The sequence below is a fragment of the Halichoerus grypus genome, chromosome 11 (assembly GCF_964656455.1).
Source record: "Halichoerus grypus chromosome 11, mHalGry1.hap1.1, whole genome shotgun sequence".
Classification (NCBI taxonomy): domain Eukaryota; kingdom Metazoa; phylum Chordata; class Mammalia; order Carnivora; family Phocidae; genus Halichoerus; species Halichoerus grypus.
Window position 1 is genome coordinate 53,306,857 of NC_135722.1, and position 15,582 is coordinate 53,322,438.

Consider the following 15,582-nt stretch of genomic DNA (forward strand, 5'->3'; position numbering starts at 1 on the left):
CCTAGTCTCCATGTCAATCCTCCATTTTCTTCCTCTCTTAAAATTCAATTTCATCTTGCCCTTTGTTGTACCACAGTGATTCTATTTCACCTTTAATATGGAGCAATTGAGCAGGCGCATTAGGAAGAGCACCCTGGAAAGTTTTACAACAAAGACCCACTTACCATGAGAGGAACAGGCCCATTTGCTACTTTGAGAATAAATCTGTTTTGGCAGCAACATGTGGGTTTGGACCACCCATGTCCTCCTCCCTTTTCTCAGGAAAAGGGGGAAAGAGAAAGGAATGTAGGGAGCAGAAATAGTTTATTAGCTTTGGAAACTCTAAGGAACTGGCTCTGTAAGCTATATTTCCAGCCTATTCTTGAAGACTATACAATTCTGGTGGGAAATGGATTAGCTATACAAAATGATGGCAGATCCCCTATTTAGGGAAATGAGCTTCCACGAGAGGATCTACAACAGCTCATAGGTCAAGTGCCAAGAAAAAGCAACCCCTGGAGGAGGCACTGAGCTATACTATGGACCAGTGACACCAGCTCGATAGCCAGACACTAGTCATAGTTACAGTTGGACCCAGTTGCAGATGGGAGAGGATAATGTCAGGGAGGAAGAGCTTCCTCTGCCCTATAGTCCTTCTAGATGGACACAGAATTAAATTGACATGAGACAGATTAACAGGAGAAAATCAAATTTCGTAGGCATATGTATGGGGAATCCACACAGACACAAAATTCCAAAGACGATGAGGCAACATGAAGCTTCAATGAGCTAAGGAGAGGGGTAGAGCCAGAGGACACAAAGGGGAGAAAGCTCATCAGCAAGAAAGTGAAAGGAGATGTTTGGAAAAACATGGTTACCCTATTATGCAGATAAGTTCCTTAGGTAAAGGGGAGTCTCTGTTAATAGCTCTCTTCCTGTTACAGGCTCTCCTTTCCAACATAAACTTAGGCAGTTGCAGGGAGGCAGAGAGCTTTTCCTGCATCTGCTGGGTTTTGATTACTTTTAACTAAAAGTAATTTTTATGCCAAAGTGCCCATCTTGGGACAGCCTGCCCAGGGCCCCGACAATAACAATCAAACTTCTCCTTGGATATTGGCAATATCACCACAGAACATCTGTGAAGAGATAGGAGTTGCTGACAGTGCAAAAGAGTGATCTACATCGACTCTGAACCCCTTAGACATTTGTTGATGGGAGCCTGCCTCCTACGTGGAAGACGATGGTTTTCAAGCAGTCAGGGCGCTGGAAAGAGCTGCTAATCCCAGCTCTACGAACTTCGTGACAAGTTAGGAATTTTGTGGAGATTTAGTTTACTCACATGTGAAATATGGAAATAATAAAACAACTGCCCTGCTTGACTCACATTTGGTCCTGTTGGGAAGATGAAATAAATTGAGAGACATGAAAATGTGTAGAAAATTGTCAAGCAGATATAAAGCACTATATTTATTGTGATAAAAGTAGTGAGCCTCACTTACTCCCCTACCTGGAAGTAGGCAAAGGCCAAGTGATCCAAGGCATCCTCTAGACTTGCCTCATCCTCTGTCTTCCATTCTCCATAAGATCCTCGGAAGAGACTGACAGCCTCCTCCAGCCATGGAATGGCATGGTAGTAATCCCCCATGTCATAGGCCACCTGTAGGTAATATAAGTACCATCATTAAGCCTGAATCCACAGGTAGAGGAGAGAAAATGACAAAGAGTGAGAGGGCCGATGGAACATAAGAAGGCAAGTTTTCATCTCAAATTCATTTAAATCCAATTTATCAAGCATCCATTATATCCAATGCATTGTTCTAGATGTAGAGAAGACACGAGGGTTCTTGCATTTAAGGAATTCATAATCTGGGGAGAAGAAAGATAGGAACTCAATTAACTGTAATACTGGGCAGAATGCATGAATACTCAAAAGAAATACGCATAATATGTCATGGAGGCAGAGAAGGGAGAGACTTGGGAATCTCAGAAGGCTTCGTGGAAGAAGTGGCATCTGAGGTAGGCGTCCCCCGAAGAAAGAAAAGGATTTCAATGAGTAGAGATTGAGAGGAAGAACATTTTAAAGTGAGGGAATGGCAGAAACAGAAGCCAAAAGCAAGCTTGTGTTCAAGCTGGACACTGTGGTTATAGCCTAAGGTGAAGAGAAGCAGGAAATGAACTTCAAAAGGTAGCAAGGGCTAAGCTAATAAGAGTTGTGAGTGTCGTGTTTTTAAGAAGATACTGCCGGTAGCACTGTGAGAAATTGACTGAATTCATTCATTTATTTATTCAATATTTACTGAGTATTTGCAATGTATCTGGTGATCCCTGACCTTAAAGAGCTTACAGTCATATGAGGGGCACAGGAGTAAATCAATAACTGCAACACAATATATTAGATCCACATGGGAATGCTCGAAGAGCTCAGTGACTTTTTTTCTATATTAAATGTTGGAAGGCAGGAATATGGCAACGTGTACTAGACCTTGCTCCTGTCTCCTAACAGCTTACAGTTAACTAGAATACCAGCACTGCAGGTGGTATTTCCTGGAAGTTGATGTTGGAGACAGCATGGAATTATAAAATCACAGAGTTGGAAGCACTCTTACAAAACATTCTAATTCTGCTCTAACTTCCAGACCAGCAGAAAGACAGGGCAGAACCTAGAGGTACTGAAACTGCAGTCTAAACAGTAAATCAGCTGCTCTTCCAGGTCTGCCATTCATCTGCCATGTGATTTCTCTGATCCTCAGGTTTCCTTTTTGTAAAAAGGTTGAGTTGAAGAATAACAATCAAAATGACTGAACTTTTTCTACTAAGTTAACAATTTGTTAAGTTTTCCCAAGTCCCAAAAATATGGTAGATTGAGATAACTGGAATCCTTCCAAACAAAAAGACTTGGAACTTTTGAATAAAATATAATAAATATTTTATGACATATTTTCAAGAAAGAATGGAAAATACCCATGTACCAGAAAAAAAAAGGAGCTAATAAGCTTAAGAGCAGATGCTGAAGCTGCTTAGGATGGGGGCGGGTGTTAGTCTTAGTAATCTTGGTACTTAGCAACCTTTGGTTATAATGCCCACATGAGGACAGACTATGAGCTCTCCTTAGGTCTCCCAAAACCTAGGAATTGGAACGAAGACACACTCATAAAACTGAAATCCATGAAAAACTATACCTTAAAGGAAAGGGTGGACCAGAAAAAATCTACCCACTGTTGCAAAGAGTCAAGAAAGTTGGTTTGTTTCTGTCTGGATGTTGTTTAGGGGAAACAAAATGTCTCCTTAGAATATTCACAATCTTGGGGCGCCTGGGTGGCTCAGTGTCTGAGCTCTGGTGTTAAGTGTCTGCCTTCGGCTCAGGTCATGATCCCAGGGTGCTGGGATCGAGCCCCGCATTGGGCTCCCTGCTCGCCGGGAAGCCTGCTTCTCCCTCTCCCACTCCCCCTGCTTGTGTTCCTGCTCTTGCTGTCTCTCTCTCTGTCAAATAAAAAAAAAAAAATCTTAAAAAAAAAAAAAATATTCACAATCTTGAGCCTATGCTTCACATGAGTTTAAGGTTTGAATTTGCATTCTTCATATAGCTAAGGAAACTCCAAGCCAAAAAATCAATATAATAATGGATCTAAGGTCAGTGCAAATCAAAACCACAATGATATATCACCTCTTGCCTGTTAGAGTGGCTGTTATCAAAAGGACAAGAAATGGTGCTGGCAAGAAAGAGAAAGAGTGCTGTGCACTGTTGGCGGGAATGTAAATTGGTGCAGCCAATGTGGAAAGTAATTATGGAGGTTCCTCAAAAAATCAAAAATAGAACTACCCTTTGATCTACCAGTTCTGGTATTTATCTGAATAAAATGAAAACATTAACTCAAAAAGATATATGCACCCCCATGTTCATTGCCAGCATTATTTACAACAGCCAAGATATGGAAACAACCTAAGTGCCCGTTGATGGATGAATGGATAAAGAAAATGTGATACACACACACACACACACACACACACACACACACACACACACACACACACACGATGGAGTATTATTCAGCCATAAAAAAGAAGGAAAGTTTGCCATTTGTGACAACATGGATGGACCTTGAGGGCATTATGCTAAGTGAAATAAGTTAGACAGAGAAAGTCAAATACCATACAATCTCACTTATATGTGGAATCTAAAACAAAAACAAACAATAATAACAAAAACCCGAGCCTATAGATTCAGAGAACAGATTGGTTGCCAGAGGTGGGAAGTAGGGGGTAAGTGAAATGGGTGAAGGGGGTCAAAAGGCATAAACTTCCAGTTATAAAATAAATCATGCAGATGTAATGTACTCAAAAAAAAAAAAAAAAAAAAAAAGGATCTAAGGCCAGTATTACCACCAGAGTACCTGGAAGAAGAAAACCCAGAACCCTTTGGAATGATATTCCCACAACCCCAGTCACAGAGATTCTTTTAGTGGGGAAAAAAGTCCTGCTAAAAATAAGCTCACAAACATAATAAACCATATCAGGAAATAATCAACCATGAGCAAGAGTCAATAGACATGGCAGTAGGGTAGTACAATTAGACAACTAAGAATTTCAGAAACTAGAAAGGCTGATCTGCTTTAAAATAATCCTTGGAGGAGGAAATCGGAGACATGTAGATGAAATAAATTTGGCCACATGTTAATAATTATTGAAGCTTCTTCTTTGACCCAGCAATACCACTCCCAGGTATTTATTCAAGAGAAATAAAAACAACTGTCCACAGAAAGACTTACACAAGAATGTTAATAGCAGCTTTATTCACAGTAGCCTAGGCTGGAAACAATCCAAGTATCCATCACTAGGAGACTGGATAAACAGTATGTAGTATATTCATATAATGGAATACTACTCAGCAATAAAAAGAAATGAACTATTAATAAATGCAACAAGGTGGGTAAATTTCACAGATCCAGTGTGCTGAAAGAAGCTGGACTCAGGATAGTACATACATATTGTATGGCTCAGGACAGTTCCTGGGCACCGAGGCAAGGGTAGAGTAGAATGGAGGGGTCGGGAGAGTGGTGAGAAGAAAGAGGAGGGGGGCTTTATTGAGCTATATGTAAATTCATTTTTTAATACTAACTTTAATGCCTTCTGTTTTATGTAAATTCTTTTAAAAATCTGAAATGAACGTTGCAAAATTTTAACCTATTTCATCTCAATTATAGATATAATCGCTTGTATTATTTTATGTAGTTTTCTTATATTTGAAATATTTTATCTTTTAAAATAAGTAAATAAATACAGAAATAAAGATTGCCAGTGAGGCTTTCAGGAAGGGACTTACTGAATTTTCAACATACGGTTTTAGTTTCAGAAAGGCCTCACGAATGAAGCATATATTGGTACCATACACGGAACTATTTTACCTGGCTGAAATTTAAATTAGTCATGAACATGATGATTAAGCTCTGATTCCATTCAGGATCTTAGAGAAGGAAGAATGGTACATAGAGAGGCTTAGGACAACCCACCCTGCACTAATTTGGAAGACTGATCCCTAAAACTTGAGGCCCACATCAGGGCACATGAGGCGCACTCTCAGATCTGCTAATGAATACTGCAGGGGCTGGGAAAATTCACTTTCTTACAATACACGTCTTCAAAATTAAAAAGGATTTACTCCATTACTTCTTATGGCAAAGGCTACCAAAGAGTGTATTGTAAAGTGACCTCAAATGTGCTTATAAGTTATGATCAAAGATCAGTTAAATATCTCATATGGAAGGTTCCTGAAGTCTATTTCCTCAAGTAATGTGAAAGTGAATGGCCTCAGCTTTTTGACACTACCTTAATCTAATACTTCTAAATGCTTAGGAAATGTTGCAAGGGATTCCAGAAAGTCTCAGGAGGCTGAGTTTCTGTGACCTTACCTCACATCTCCACCTCTTCTCCCCTTCCCCACCCTTGAACCCTGCTTCTCCTTTCCACCCAGCCGTTCATCTGCGTGCAGGGTGCTACTGTTAGGGTGGCCCCAGGACCATTTTTCCCAGCTCAGTCCCAAATTATGTCTGTCATCCAGCCGTAACAAATAACCACTAATAACACTCCCTTCATTCTCAAGAGTGTCCTGCGTGTGTGATCACCTTAGTTATTATGGAAAGAGCATGGGATTCAGAGTTAGAAGACCCAGGTTCAAAATTTATTTCTGCTACTTAAAACTGTGTAACCTTGGGCAGATTATTTACCGTGTCTGAACCTCGGCTTCTTCATCTGAAAATGGGGAATTATACCAAATTTCCAAGTTTGCTGCAAGGACTGAAAGCATGTAAAAGCAATCAGGATATAGTTATTTCATCCACAAGAAACGAGGGCTGAGCACTTGGCGCTCTCTCTCTCTCTCTGGATACTGTTACCTTGCCAACTTGGAAGCAGTCATCTGCTGTGAGGGAGAAGAGCCGTCTGGGGCTGTACAGGTCAGTGACGGCGGAGCCGACGACTCTCTGGAAGACGCCCCGGGCCAGGCCCTTCACGTTGAGCATGTACACATCCTGCAGCCGCATCAGGGCCCTTGCTGCTCCCTCAACGTCCTCAAAGGCTGGCAGGTCCTGCTCCACCTTCTCATAACCATCCTTCAGAGCTGTCGGGGCAGTAAAAACACCAATCCACCACTCAAAAGCAGGTGGTGAGCATTTAATACAGGCAAGCCATAATCACCTGTCCAAATATTTCATGAGCAAAGATCATGTTTTATGTGTGTTTATTCCCCATGACCAGCACAGCTCTTGGCGCAGAGTGGATGCTTAATACAATCTTCTGAATGAGGAACAGAAGCTCTAGAATAAAAACTAAAGCACACGTGTGTGTTTCCATCCTGTCTCTGGGAATCTTGCCCTTTGTGGGGATAATTCTTCTTCCTCTTAATCTCCCCAAAGTCAGCAAATTTCTTCAAGTACAAAGTAGAATAAATTAGGAAACTGACCTTGCTACAGATCACGTTATAGTTTAATAAAATAGAAATTATTAGACAAATATGTAAATGGAATGATATAACCTGTACTTCTTCATAGGGTTGTAGTGAAAATCAAATGAGATAATGGGGGGTGCCTGGGTGGCTCAGTCGTTAAGCGTCTGCCTTCGGCTCTGGTCATGATCCCAGGGTCCTGGGATCAAGCCCCACATCGGGCTCCCTGCTCAGCGGGAAGCCTGCTTCTCCCTCTCCCACTCCCCCTGCTTGTGTTCCCTCTCTCACTGTGTCTCTTTGTGTCAAATAAATAAATAAAATCTTTAAAAAAAAAGAAGTGAGATAATGGGCATGAAAGCACTTTTTTTTTTTAAAGATTTTATTTTTAAGTAATCTCTACACCCAATGTGGGACTAGAACTCACAACCCCGAGATCAAGAGTCGCATGCCCCAAAAGTGCTTTCTAACATACAATCACATAGACATATTAACAAGAGGACCTAGTTCTTCATAATGGCTAAAGCTATGAAGATGGAGTAATACCTACCCACTTCATGACCCTTCATCACATTCCACCAGAATCTCTCTCCTTTCCAGAGTCAGGAGATAGAATCTTCTCTTACCCTCCAGCCCTCCTCCTCATTACCTCGGATGTTCTCACTGGCCTCCAGACTATGTACTACATTCCTCCAGTCAGACTGTAGGCGTTTGATGAGAGTAAATGCAAGCAGAGGGTTAGACACAGGGGTTGCAGAATCCTCGTGCAAAGAAAGCACCTTGTCATAGAATCTGGAAGAGAGGAGAATGATCTCACTTACTGATATAGCCACTGCCCCTAGCAAAGGCTGACATGGGGTATGTACATTCAGAGTAGTTAAAAATGAAACATGAACCCCTTGCGATTCACATAATAGTCTAACCAATAAGCACAAAGAATATGAAAACTCAAGACAACAGAAGTAGGTCCATTCACTTGTTCATTCAATGAGTCAGTCTCTACTGGTCAATTACTGTACATCAGGTACCACGCTAGATGCTAGAGAGACAAAGGCAAGACAGGGTGGAGCTCTCAAGGAGCTCACAAACCAAAAAATATTTTCTCTCATCACTCTATAACCAATACTTAGAATCTGGTAGAAGCTTAAAAATGTTGTTAAATTGATCGCAATAATTGTGATACCGGCTAGGAGAGAAGTGAGCTTATAATGCTATGTAATGCTCCAGCCACTTGTAAGCAGGGCCCCTAACCCAGGTGGGAGTTAGAAGGTGTAAGGGAAGACTTCCTGGAGGAAATGGCGCTTGATCTGAGTCCGACAGGATTAAACGATTGATAGCTGCTACTTACTGAGCTTTTACCACGTACAAGGCATCCTGCTAAGTGCTTTATATATATTTTGTCTCATTTAATATCCCCAGCAACCCTCAGAATAGATTTTATCACGCCCGTTTTGAAGGGAGAGAAAACTAAAACAAGGCCACACTGTTAGTGACAAAACCAGATCTGAACCCAAATCTTCCTGACTCTGAAGCTTGTTCTCAGCTGATTTTGCCATATTGTTTCCATGGAACTAAACTAAAATAGGAGGAAGAATTTTTTTTTTTTAGGTGTTGTTTTTTGTTTTGTTTTTTTTAACTTGAGTATAGTTGACTCACAGTGTTACGTTAGTTTCAGGCGTACATCACAGTGATTCAAAAAATATGGAACGCTTCACGAATTAGCTTGTCATCCTTGCTCAGGGCCCATGCTCATCTTCTCTGTATCATAGGAAGAATATTTTTTGAGCCAACGGGACCAACATGTACAAAAACACAGTGGCTTGACAAACATGTGTTCATTAATAAGTCAGTCTATACTGGTTACTTGCTAGATGGCGGACTCTGTGCTAGATGCTGGGGATGAAAAGGCAAGACAGAGTCCAATGCTTGAAAATTTCATGAACAAGAAGAGAGCTGTTTTTCTCATTGCTCTATACCTAAATCCAACACACATTTCTATGAAAGAGTAACTAAAACACATTCTTCTAGGAGCTAGGAACAGGATTTCGAATAAGACAATAAACTTGGTGTCAAGGACTCATGGACTAGTGGGTGAGACACAAATAATTATATAACAGATGCAACACCAGATTTAAGAACAAGGCTTAGGGGGCAGTAAGGAGAGGGGGTAATTAATTTGGCCAGAGCAGGTCAGAGATTGTTTCACAGAGGCGATAATACACCAAAACTTGATGGGTGGATGCAAATAAGGAGGAAAGGAGAAGAGGCAGGCAGAGATGGTTCAACATACGTGAAGGGACAGAACGAAATGGGAGGGGAGTTCCAAGCTGTTCAGTACTGCTGGAGCCCCAGTGTATCCGGAGGATGATGGGTAGATCAGACTGGACAAGGGAGGAGCACCTCACAGGCCCTGCGGAGGAATTTGGGTTTTACCCTGAGTGCAGTTAAGAGCCACCAAAATGTTTTCAGTGAGAGTTGGATACACTATGATATGTTTACGTATATGAATCTGTGAGAGGGCGGGGTTCAGAAGTGGGGATGACCGGAGACAGAAAGAACAGTCTGGGGGCCAGTTCAAAACTGGAAGCAAGAGTAAGGAGAGTCTGAACCATAATAATGACAGTGGGGGCAGAGAACAGGATAGATTCAAGGGAGATATTTAGGAAGCAGTCCATACAAACTGGTGGTTGTAATGGGGGAGGTAGACGTGGGGTTGTCCAGCAGGCGTCCGGCTTCTCTGGCTTGCCGACGTGTGTAGAAAAGGGCCAGAAATGGTGGGACCAGAAGTGATCACCTTTCTAGTTAATTTCTCTCCTCTTCAGATGTCCTACAACAGTGTTCACATCAGCAAAAGATGCTGTTTCCTTTCCTGGCATACTACAGTTATTCCATTTCTAACGCACTATCGGGATTAACATTATTACAATTTATTGATGATAATAAGGCAGGCCTAAGAGTTTTAGGGATGCCCTCTAAAAATTTTTTCCTTGTTTTAAAATTATTAACTTCAGGAGCAATATAATAACAACAATGGAAGTAAAAGAAAAAAGTACGTGCAAAGTGAAGAGGATATGGATTTATAGGCATGTGCTCGAGAGCGGTGAGACTATAGGAGTCCTTTGGCCAGAGTGGAAGACTTCAGTGAGCAAGAATGGATGACAGGAAGAACAGAGGGAGTGGCAGGATGGGGGGATTCATTCCCTTGAAGCTGAGTCTGACCTAAGGGTTTCTCAAGGGTGGAGCCTGAAATAGAAGATGACTTGCCTCCAGGTGCCTCCAGGGAGCCCAGGGTTCAATTCAAGCATAAACTAAGGAACAAGAATCTGGGCCTGGGTGCCCCAGGGAGGAAATGAGAACCCTGTCAAGGCCAAGGAGTCTCTGATCCCTGAAACAAGGTGCCTTGAGAGCAGCGGCTACTCTAGGGTTTTAAAAACTAAACCAGCCTCCAGGGTGTGGGATTTTTTTTTTTTTTTTACTACCCATTACTTCCTGCTTCAGCTCCATATGGAACTACTTAGTGAAAGATATTCCAGTGCTAGATGAAAACACTTACAAGCAGAGACTTGGGCTTGAATCCAGCCTGAAGAGTAAGTATCCAAGGACAACTGAGGCTGAGTGGGCAGTAATTTTATTAGACAGTTGGATCGGGAGGAGACCCGGCTGCCAACTATCCCTCAGTTTGCTCCTCTGTAATATAACAGAACTGGTCTAGTCTAGAAGATCTCTACGGATCCTTTCAGCATGACCATTCTATTGTTTCTTTCCATCATCTTTTCCATAACTGAATAAATAGATTCTTCATTTGGTGCTTGAGGACTAATGTTTAACAGGCATCAGAGGAAAGAAGCAAGGCAGAGAGGTGAAAATTTTTCCCAAGTCCTCCAGCGTATCAAAAGCACTAGCTCCTTGGGTGCCTGAGTGGCTCAGTTGGTTAAGCGTCGTCCCAGGGTCCTGGGATCGAGTCCCACGTCAGGCTCCCTACTCAGCAGAGAGTCTGCTTCTCCCTCTCCCTCTGCCCCTCCTCCTGCTCGTGCTCTCTATGTCTCTCTTCCTCTCTCCATGTCTCTCTTCCTCTCAAATAAAAAAATAAAAAAAAAGAATAAAAAAAAGCATTAGCTCCTTGTTCTCTTCACATCGCACTTTGTATTATGGGGTCAGTTTATTTAGGGCAGGGGTTTGATCTCTACAGCAGCACATAATTCAGTTCAGCATTCAGATACATCATTTTTCTGTCACATAAAGAAAAAAACCTATCAACAGATATCTGAGACTGGTTTGGAATCCAAACGTTGGCCCTATTCCCAGCCTCTGAGCAAATAGCTGGTTTTCAGAGACCGAGTTGCTGGATGCTGAATTCAAACCTCAGGGTTTCCTAAATGGCTTTTTGCTTTAACAAATGTTGCTGAGAGTGGAAAATCAGATCCTTGCTTCAAGAATCTGCACATAGTATGGGGATTAACATAACAATAAAAAAATTAAAAAAAAAAAAAAAAGAATCTGCACATAAAATTTGCAACCCAGTCCTGCATTAAGGATAGCCTGGATAGGTTATCCAGCCGCAGTACATAGGCTATTTTAATTCAATATGTTTCTCCTTGGGAATTCAGAAATGGCTTTGTCTCAGTTCTTCTGAGACATTCCGAATGCTTAATTCATAACACAAAAATTATTGCTGCTGATATTACTCTTTCTCAGTAGTTTCTTTAAACTGCAACAGCAAAAAAAAAAAAAGCTAGGGGTTAACTATATATATCTGTATATCTATATACACACACACATATACAACTAGTATGTACATATACATATGTACAGCATATATACATATGTGTATATATATACATATACAACTAGTATATGTATATATATATACATACAACTAGTATATTTATACATATAACTAGTATTTACACATACTAGTACATAACTATATATGTGTGTGTGTGTATATACATATATATATATATATATATATATATACTATAACTAGTAAAATTTTTATTCATTAACTTGGGAGTAAGGAGTAGTTTCAACATTGAAAAATATTTTGTTTCTTTTTTTTTAAGATTTTATTTATTTATTTGAGAGAGTGAGAGAGAGCATGGGGGGTTGCAGAGGGAAAGGGAGAACCGGCTGAGCAGGGAGTAGCCTCTGCTAGATCCCAGGACCCCGGTATCATGACCTGAGCTGAAGGCAGATGCTTAACCGCCTGAGCCACCCAGGCATCCCCAAAATATTTTATTTCTAAATTTAGAAATTTAAAGAAGAATATCAACTGAGGCCCTTAGAAATAACATCTCAAGTTACATTAGATCACCAGATTGGGACTATAGGAAAATGAGCAGAACTGCCAAAATTCTTGTTTTAAAAAGCAAACATTTCACTAGGTTTTAGAGCATCAACTAAAGAACAGACAGTCTCTAAAATATCAAACTAAACTTTCTACCTTAAATGTTCATAACTCATAGGAGAAGAGGATCTAGAATTTTTCTGACTCTTTATTATCTGGGCTCTCACAATCTTAGTGACTGCTTAGAGCCAAAGGTGGGGTCTAGTTTCACCAGGCAGTCTCAAAATAAACAAAAAATCATAGAGTTAGAGCTAACATTTGTTGAGCACCTATTACCTTCCAAGCAAAATGATAAATGCCTTTACATGGTACTTAATCCTTCCAACATGTCTGTGGCGTAGGTGCTATCATTACCATCATTTTACAAATCAGGAAACTAATGCTTAAAGAGGTAAAGGACCTTGCCCAAGGTCAGAGCCAAGGATTCAAACAGAGGTCTGTTAAATTCCTGCATCCAGACTCTTACCCACTATGTACTCCAGTTGTTCATAAAACCTCAGTAGTTATGGCGTTTGGTTTGGATCCTGGCACATCAGATAAAGCAAGCCGTAAGGACCTCATGGCATGACAGAAAGAAACAATCAAAAGAACTATGTCCTAGTCCTGGATTTGCTACCTACTGGATGTAAAATCTCGGGTAACTAAACTTTAGTTTTCTCATATTTTAAATGATTTCTCATGTGTTTGAGAGAGTCATACAAACCTATTTCAAAAGCATTGTGTGTAAGAAGCAAATGAGATTCTAGAGGGGAGGGGGGTGGGAGGATGGGTTAGCCTGGTGATGGGTATTAAATAGGGCACGCTCTGCATGGAGCACTGGGTGTTATGCACAAACAATGAATCATGGAACACTACAACAAAAACTAATGATGTATGGTGATTAACATAACAAAAAAAATTAAAAAAAAGAAGCAAATGAGATTAGGGTTCTGTGACAATGGTAATGAGACAGTAAAGGAGGCCAGCATCAGCGCCCCCCACCCCCTCCACCAGTCGCTTTGATCCACAGTGCCATCCCTCTGTTCTGAACCTGTTCCCTGAGAGGCTCAGCATCAGGATCTTGACCCCCTCATCTCTATCGGAGCCACCCAAATAAAGAGATTAGTGGTATGAGAACGAGCACATGGATAAGCAGGGAACTTGTTGGAATCTCAAATCAAAGAGACGAGTCTTTTATTTCCACCAATAAACCTAGACTCCGATGCATGTGGACTAAGAACAGAATTAAAACATTTTGCTTTATAGAGTAGACCCATAAAACACCGGGCAACTACGAAACCCTGAAGAGTGACAAGAATTATTGAAATTATCATCTTTTATTGTTATAATACACACATGTATTTTGTGTGTGTGCATGTGTATATATTCACACTATTTCAAACTAATAGTAAATTTAAACACACATATAACTGCTTATATGTAAGCTACATACTTAAGTGCATATACCAAATTACATCATCATTCAGTCACCATTGAGTAACAAACAAGATCTTTCACACACACTTCCACACACAGCCTGATTCTCTCCAACAGGAGCTCTCTCATACAGCCATAGTGTCCCACCCGCCTTCTTCCCATGCACCCCAGAATTAGTATTACTCTCACAAACACTCGCTTAGTATTACTCTCACATACACTCTCTCAGTTTTATCAGCAGTACATTGGGAGACAGCTCTCTGTTGCCTCAGCTCAGCAGAGGGCCGGATGATGTAAGACCTATATTAATATATTCAGATAGCAATGTGGTTACAGCACTGTTGTAGGCTTCTTCATGTCCTGAGCAGAGAAGACACAACACATATCCAAACACAACGTATCACATAATACAGTCATTCCTTTTTCATAGTTTGACACTGACAGTCAATACATGATTACAGTGCCCCAGCGTGCCAAGTCTATAGTATTTTATGCCACAGTGTGTAGCACTAGAGTTTGCTGATTGTACGGCGAACAGTATTAGCTGAGCATCTGCTTGTGTGTGCTACACTCGGTATCCTCTAGTATCAAGTATGGTTTTCCCTAGTGTTTTCTAGGTGTCAATATACACATATTAAATCTCAGTTATCTTGTATTTAGAATTTAGAGAGCTCTTACATGTGGAAGGAGAAGAGAAAGTTGAAAGCAAAGGAGACAATGGACATCTCTGATTAACAGTCATGATGCTAGGGACTCAAGCTTCTTGAGGACACGGTTGCGGCTTGCTCACCATTTTATCCCCACTGCCTGGAACAGTGTGGGGCTCATAATAGGCAAACACCGGTGTTGAATGAGGTAACGAACATGAAGCATTATTCATATAATGAGCTGTACAAACAGCATCCAGAGTGATGCTGAGATGTCCATAATGTCTTGCCCATCCAGTCCCAAAGCCATGTAAATCTCACACATGGTCACAGAATGTCACTTCCTATTCAGTTTTCTCATATTTTAAATGATTTCTCATGTGTTTGAGAGAGTCACACAGTTCTCTGGGTCACACACGTGGCTACAGCGACACAGTTATTTTCTCCCTCTCACTCTTGCCGTCGAGCTGTGGCTCTGTGACCCAGAGCCTGGGGGCCCACACCGCTTGACGCCGTGCCTTGGCAGGTCCTCCTACTCGGCCTGAGTCACTCCGGACCACACTTTTCCACAGCGCATCAACTTGGCCGTGTGAGGATGGGTCTGGGAAGCTACTGGGTGTGTGCGACGGAGTTCGAGGTTCCACACTGTGTGCTACAGCGTCCCTGAGGTCACGCTCGGTCTGCTTCCCCACTACCTCATGCCACGGTGTCTCGGGGGTCCCACACAGGGTGCCACTGGCCTGACGGTCACACTGGGCCACACAGTGTCTCAGCCTCACGGTCTAGTGAGGCTCTTACCCAGTCTCAAGCGGGGTCTGAGGTCCCCCGCTGAGTGACAGCGAGACTGAGACACCCGCCCCCTACAGCACGGTGCCTCGGTCTCGCCCTCTGACTCAGTCTCCCCGACTCAGGCGCCTCTGTGGCCCCCGCGCGCCTTTTCTCACCTGGTCAGGTCGCGCAGCCGCGCCTCCTCCCCGCGCAGGTAGCGCCGCAGCAGCCCCAGCAGCCGGCGCTCGGGCGCCAGGGCGCGCGCCACGCTGGTCAGCGCCGAGAACGTGTCCCCCCGCGCCGCGGCCCCTGCCGGGTCCCCTGCCCGGAGCGCCAGCACCGCCAGCAGCGCCGCCAGCCCCGCCGCGGGGCCCATCGTCGGCTCTCGCGCGCGTCCCCTCGGACGGTCGGGCCAGGCCCCAGCGCGCGGCTCCCGCCCCGCCCCGCCCCGCCGCTCCGCCCCGCCCCGCCCCGCCCGCCGCTCCGCCCCG

The 15,582-nt window shown here is 42.5% G+C and overlaps 1 protein-coding gene and 1 non-coding gene across 10 annotated transcripts in view; both read right to left on the reverse strand.

Annotated features, from left to right (window-relative positions):
• The window catches only part of P4HA3 (prolyl 4-hydroxylase subunit alpha 3), a 39,243-nt gene extending 23,723 nt beyond the window's left edge, over positions 1 to 15,520 (reverse strand). For all 9 annotated transcript variants that reach the window (XR_013442460.1, XM_078058540.1, XM_078058539.1 and 6 more), the window contains exons 1-4: positions 15,268 to 15,520; positions 7,563 to 7,705; positions 6,369 to 6,592; positions 1,487 to 1,636 (exon numbers count right to left, since the gene is read on the reverse strand). Coding sequence is in view for 8 of the 9 variants with exons in the window: in XM_078058540.1 (XP_077914666.1) it covers positions 1,487 to 1,636; positions 6,369 to 6,592; positions 7,563 to 7,705; positions 15,268 to 15,467 (717 nt within the window). In the remaining variant the exon portion in view is untranslated. The remainder of the gene's footprint in view (positions 1 to 1,486; positions 1,637 to 6,368; positions 6,593 to 7,562; positions 7,706 to 15,267) is intronic.
• LOC118552853 (U6 spliceosomal RNA) lies at positions 8,609 to 8,710 on the reverse strand. The gene has a single exon (XR_004925716.1). It is a non-coding gene; the product is annotated as a U6 spliceosomal RNA (small nuclear RNA).
• Positions 15,521 to 15,582: the final 62 nt, after the last annotated feature.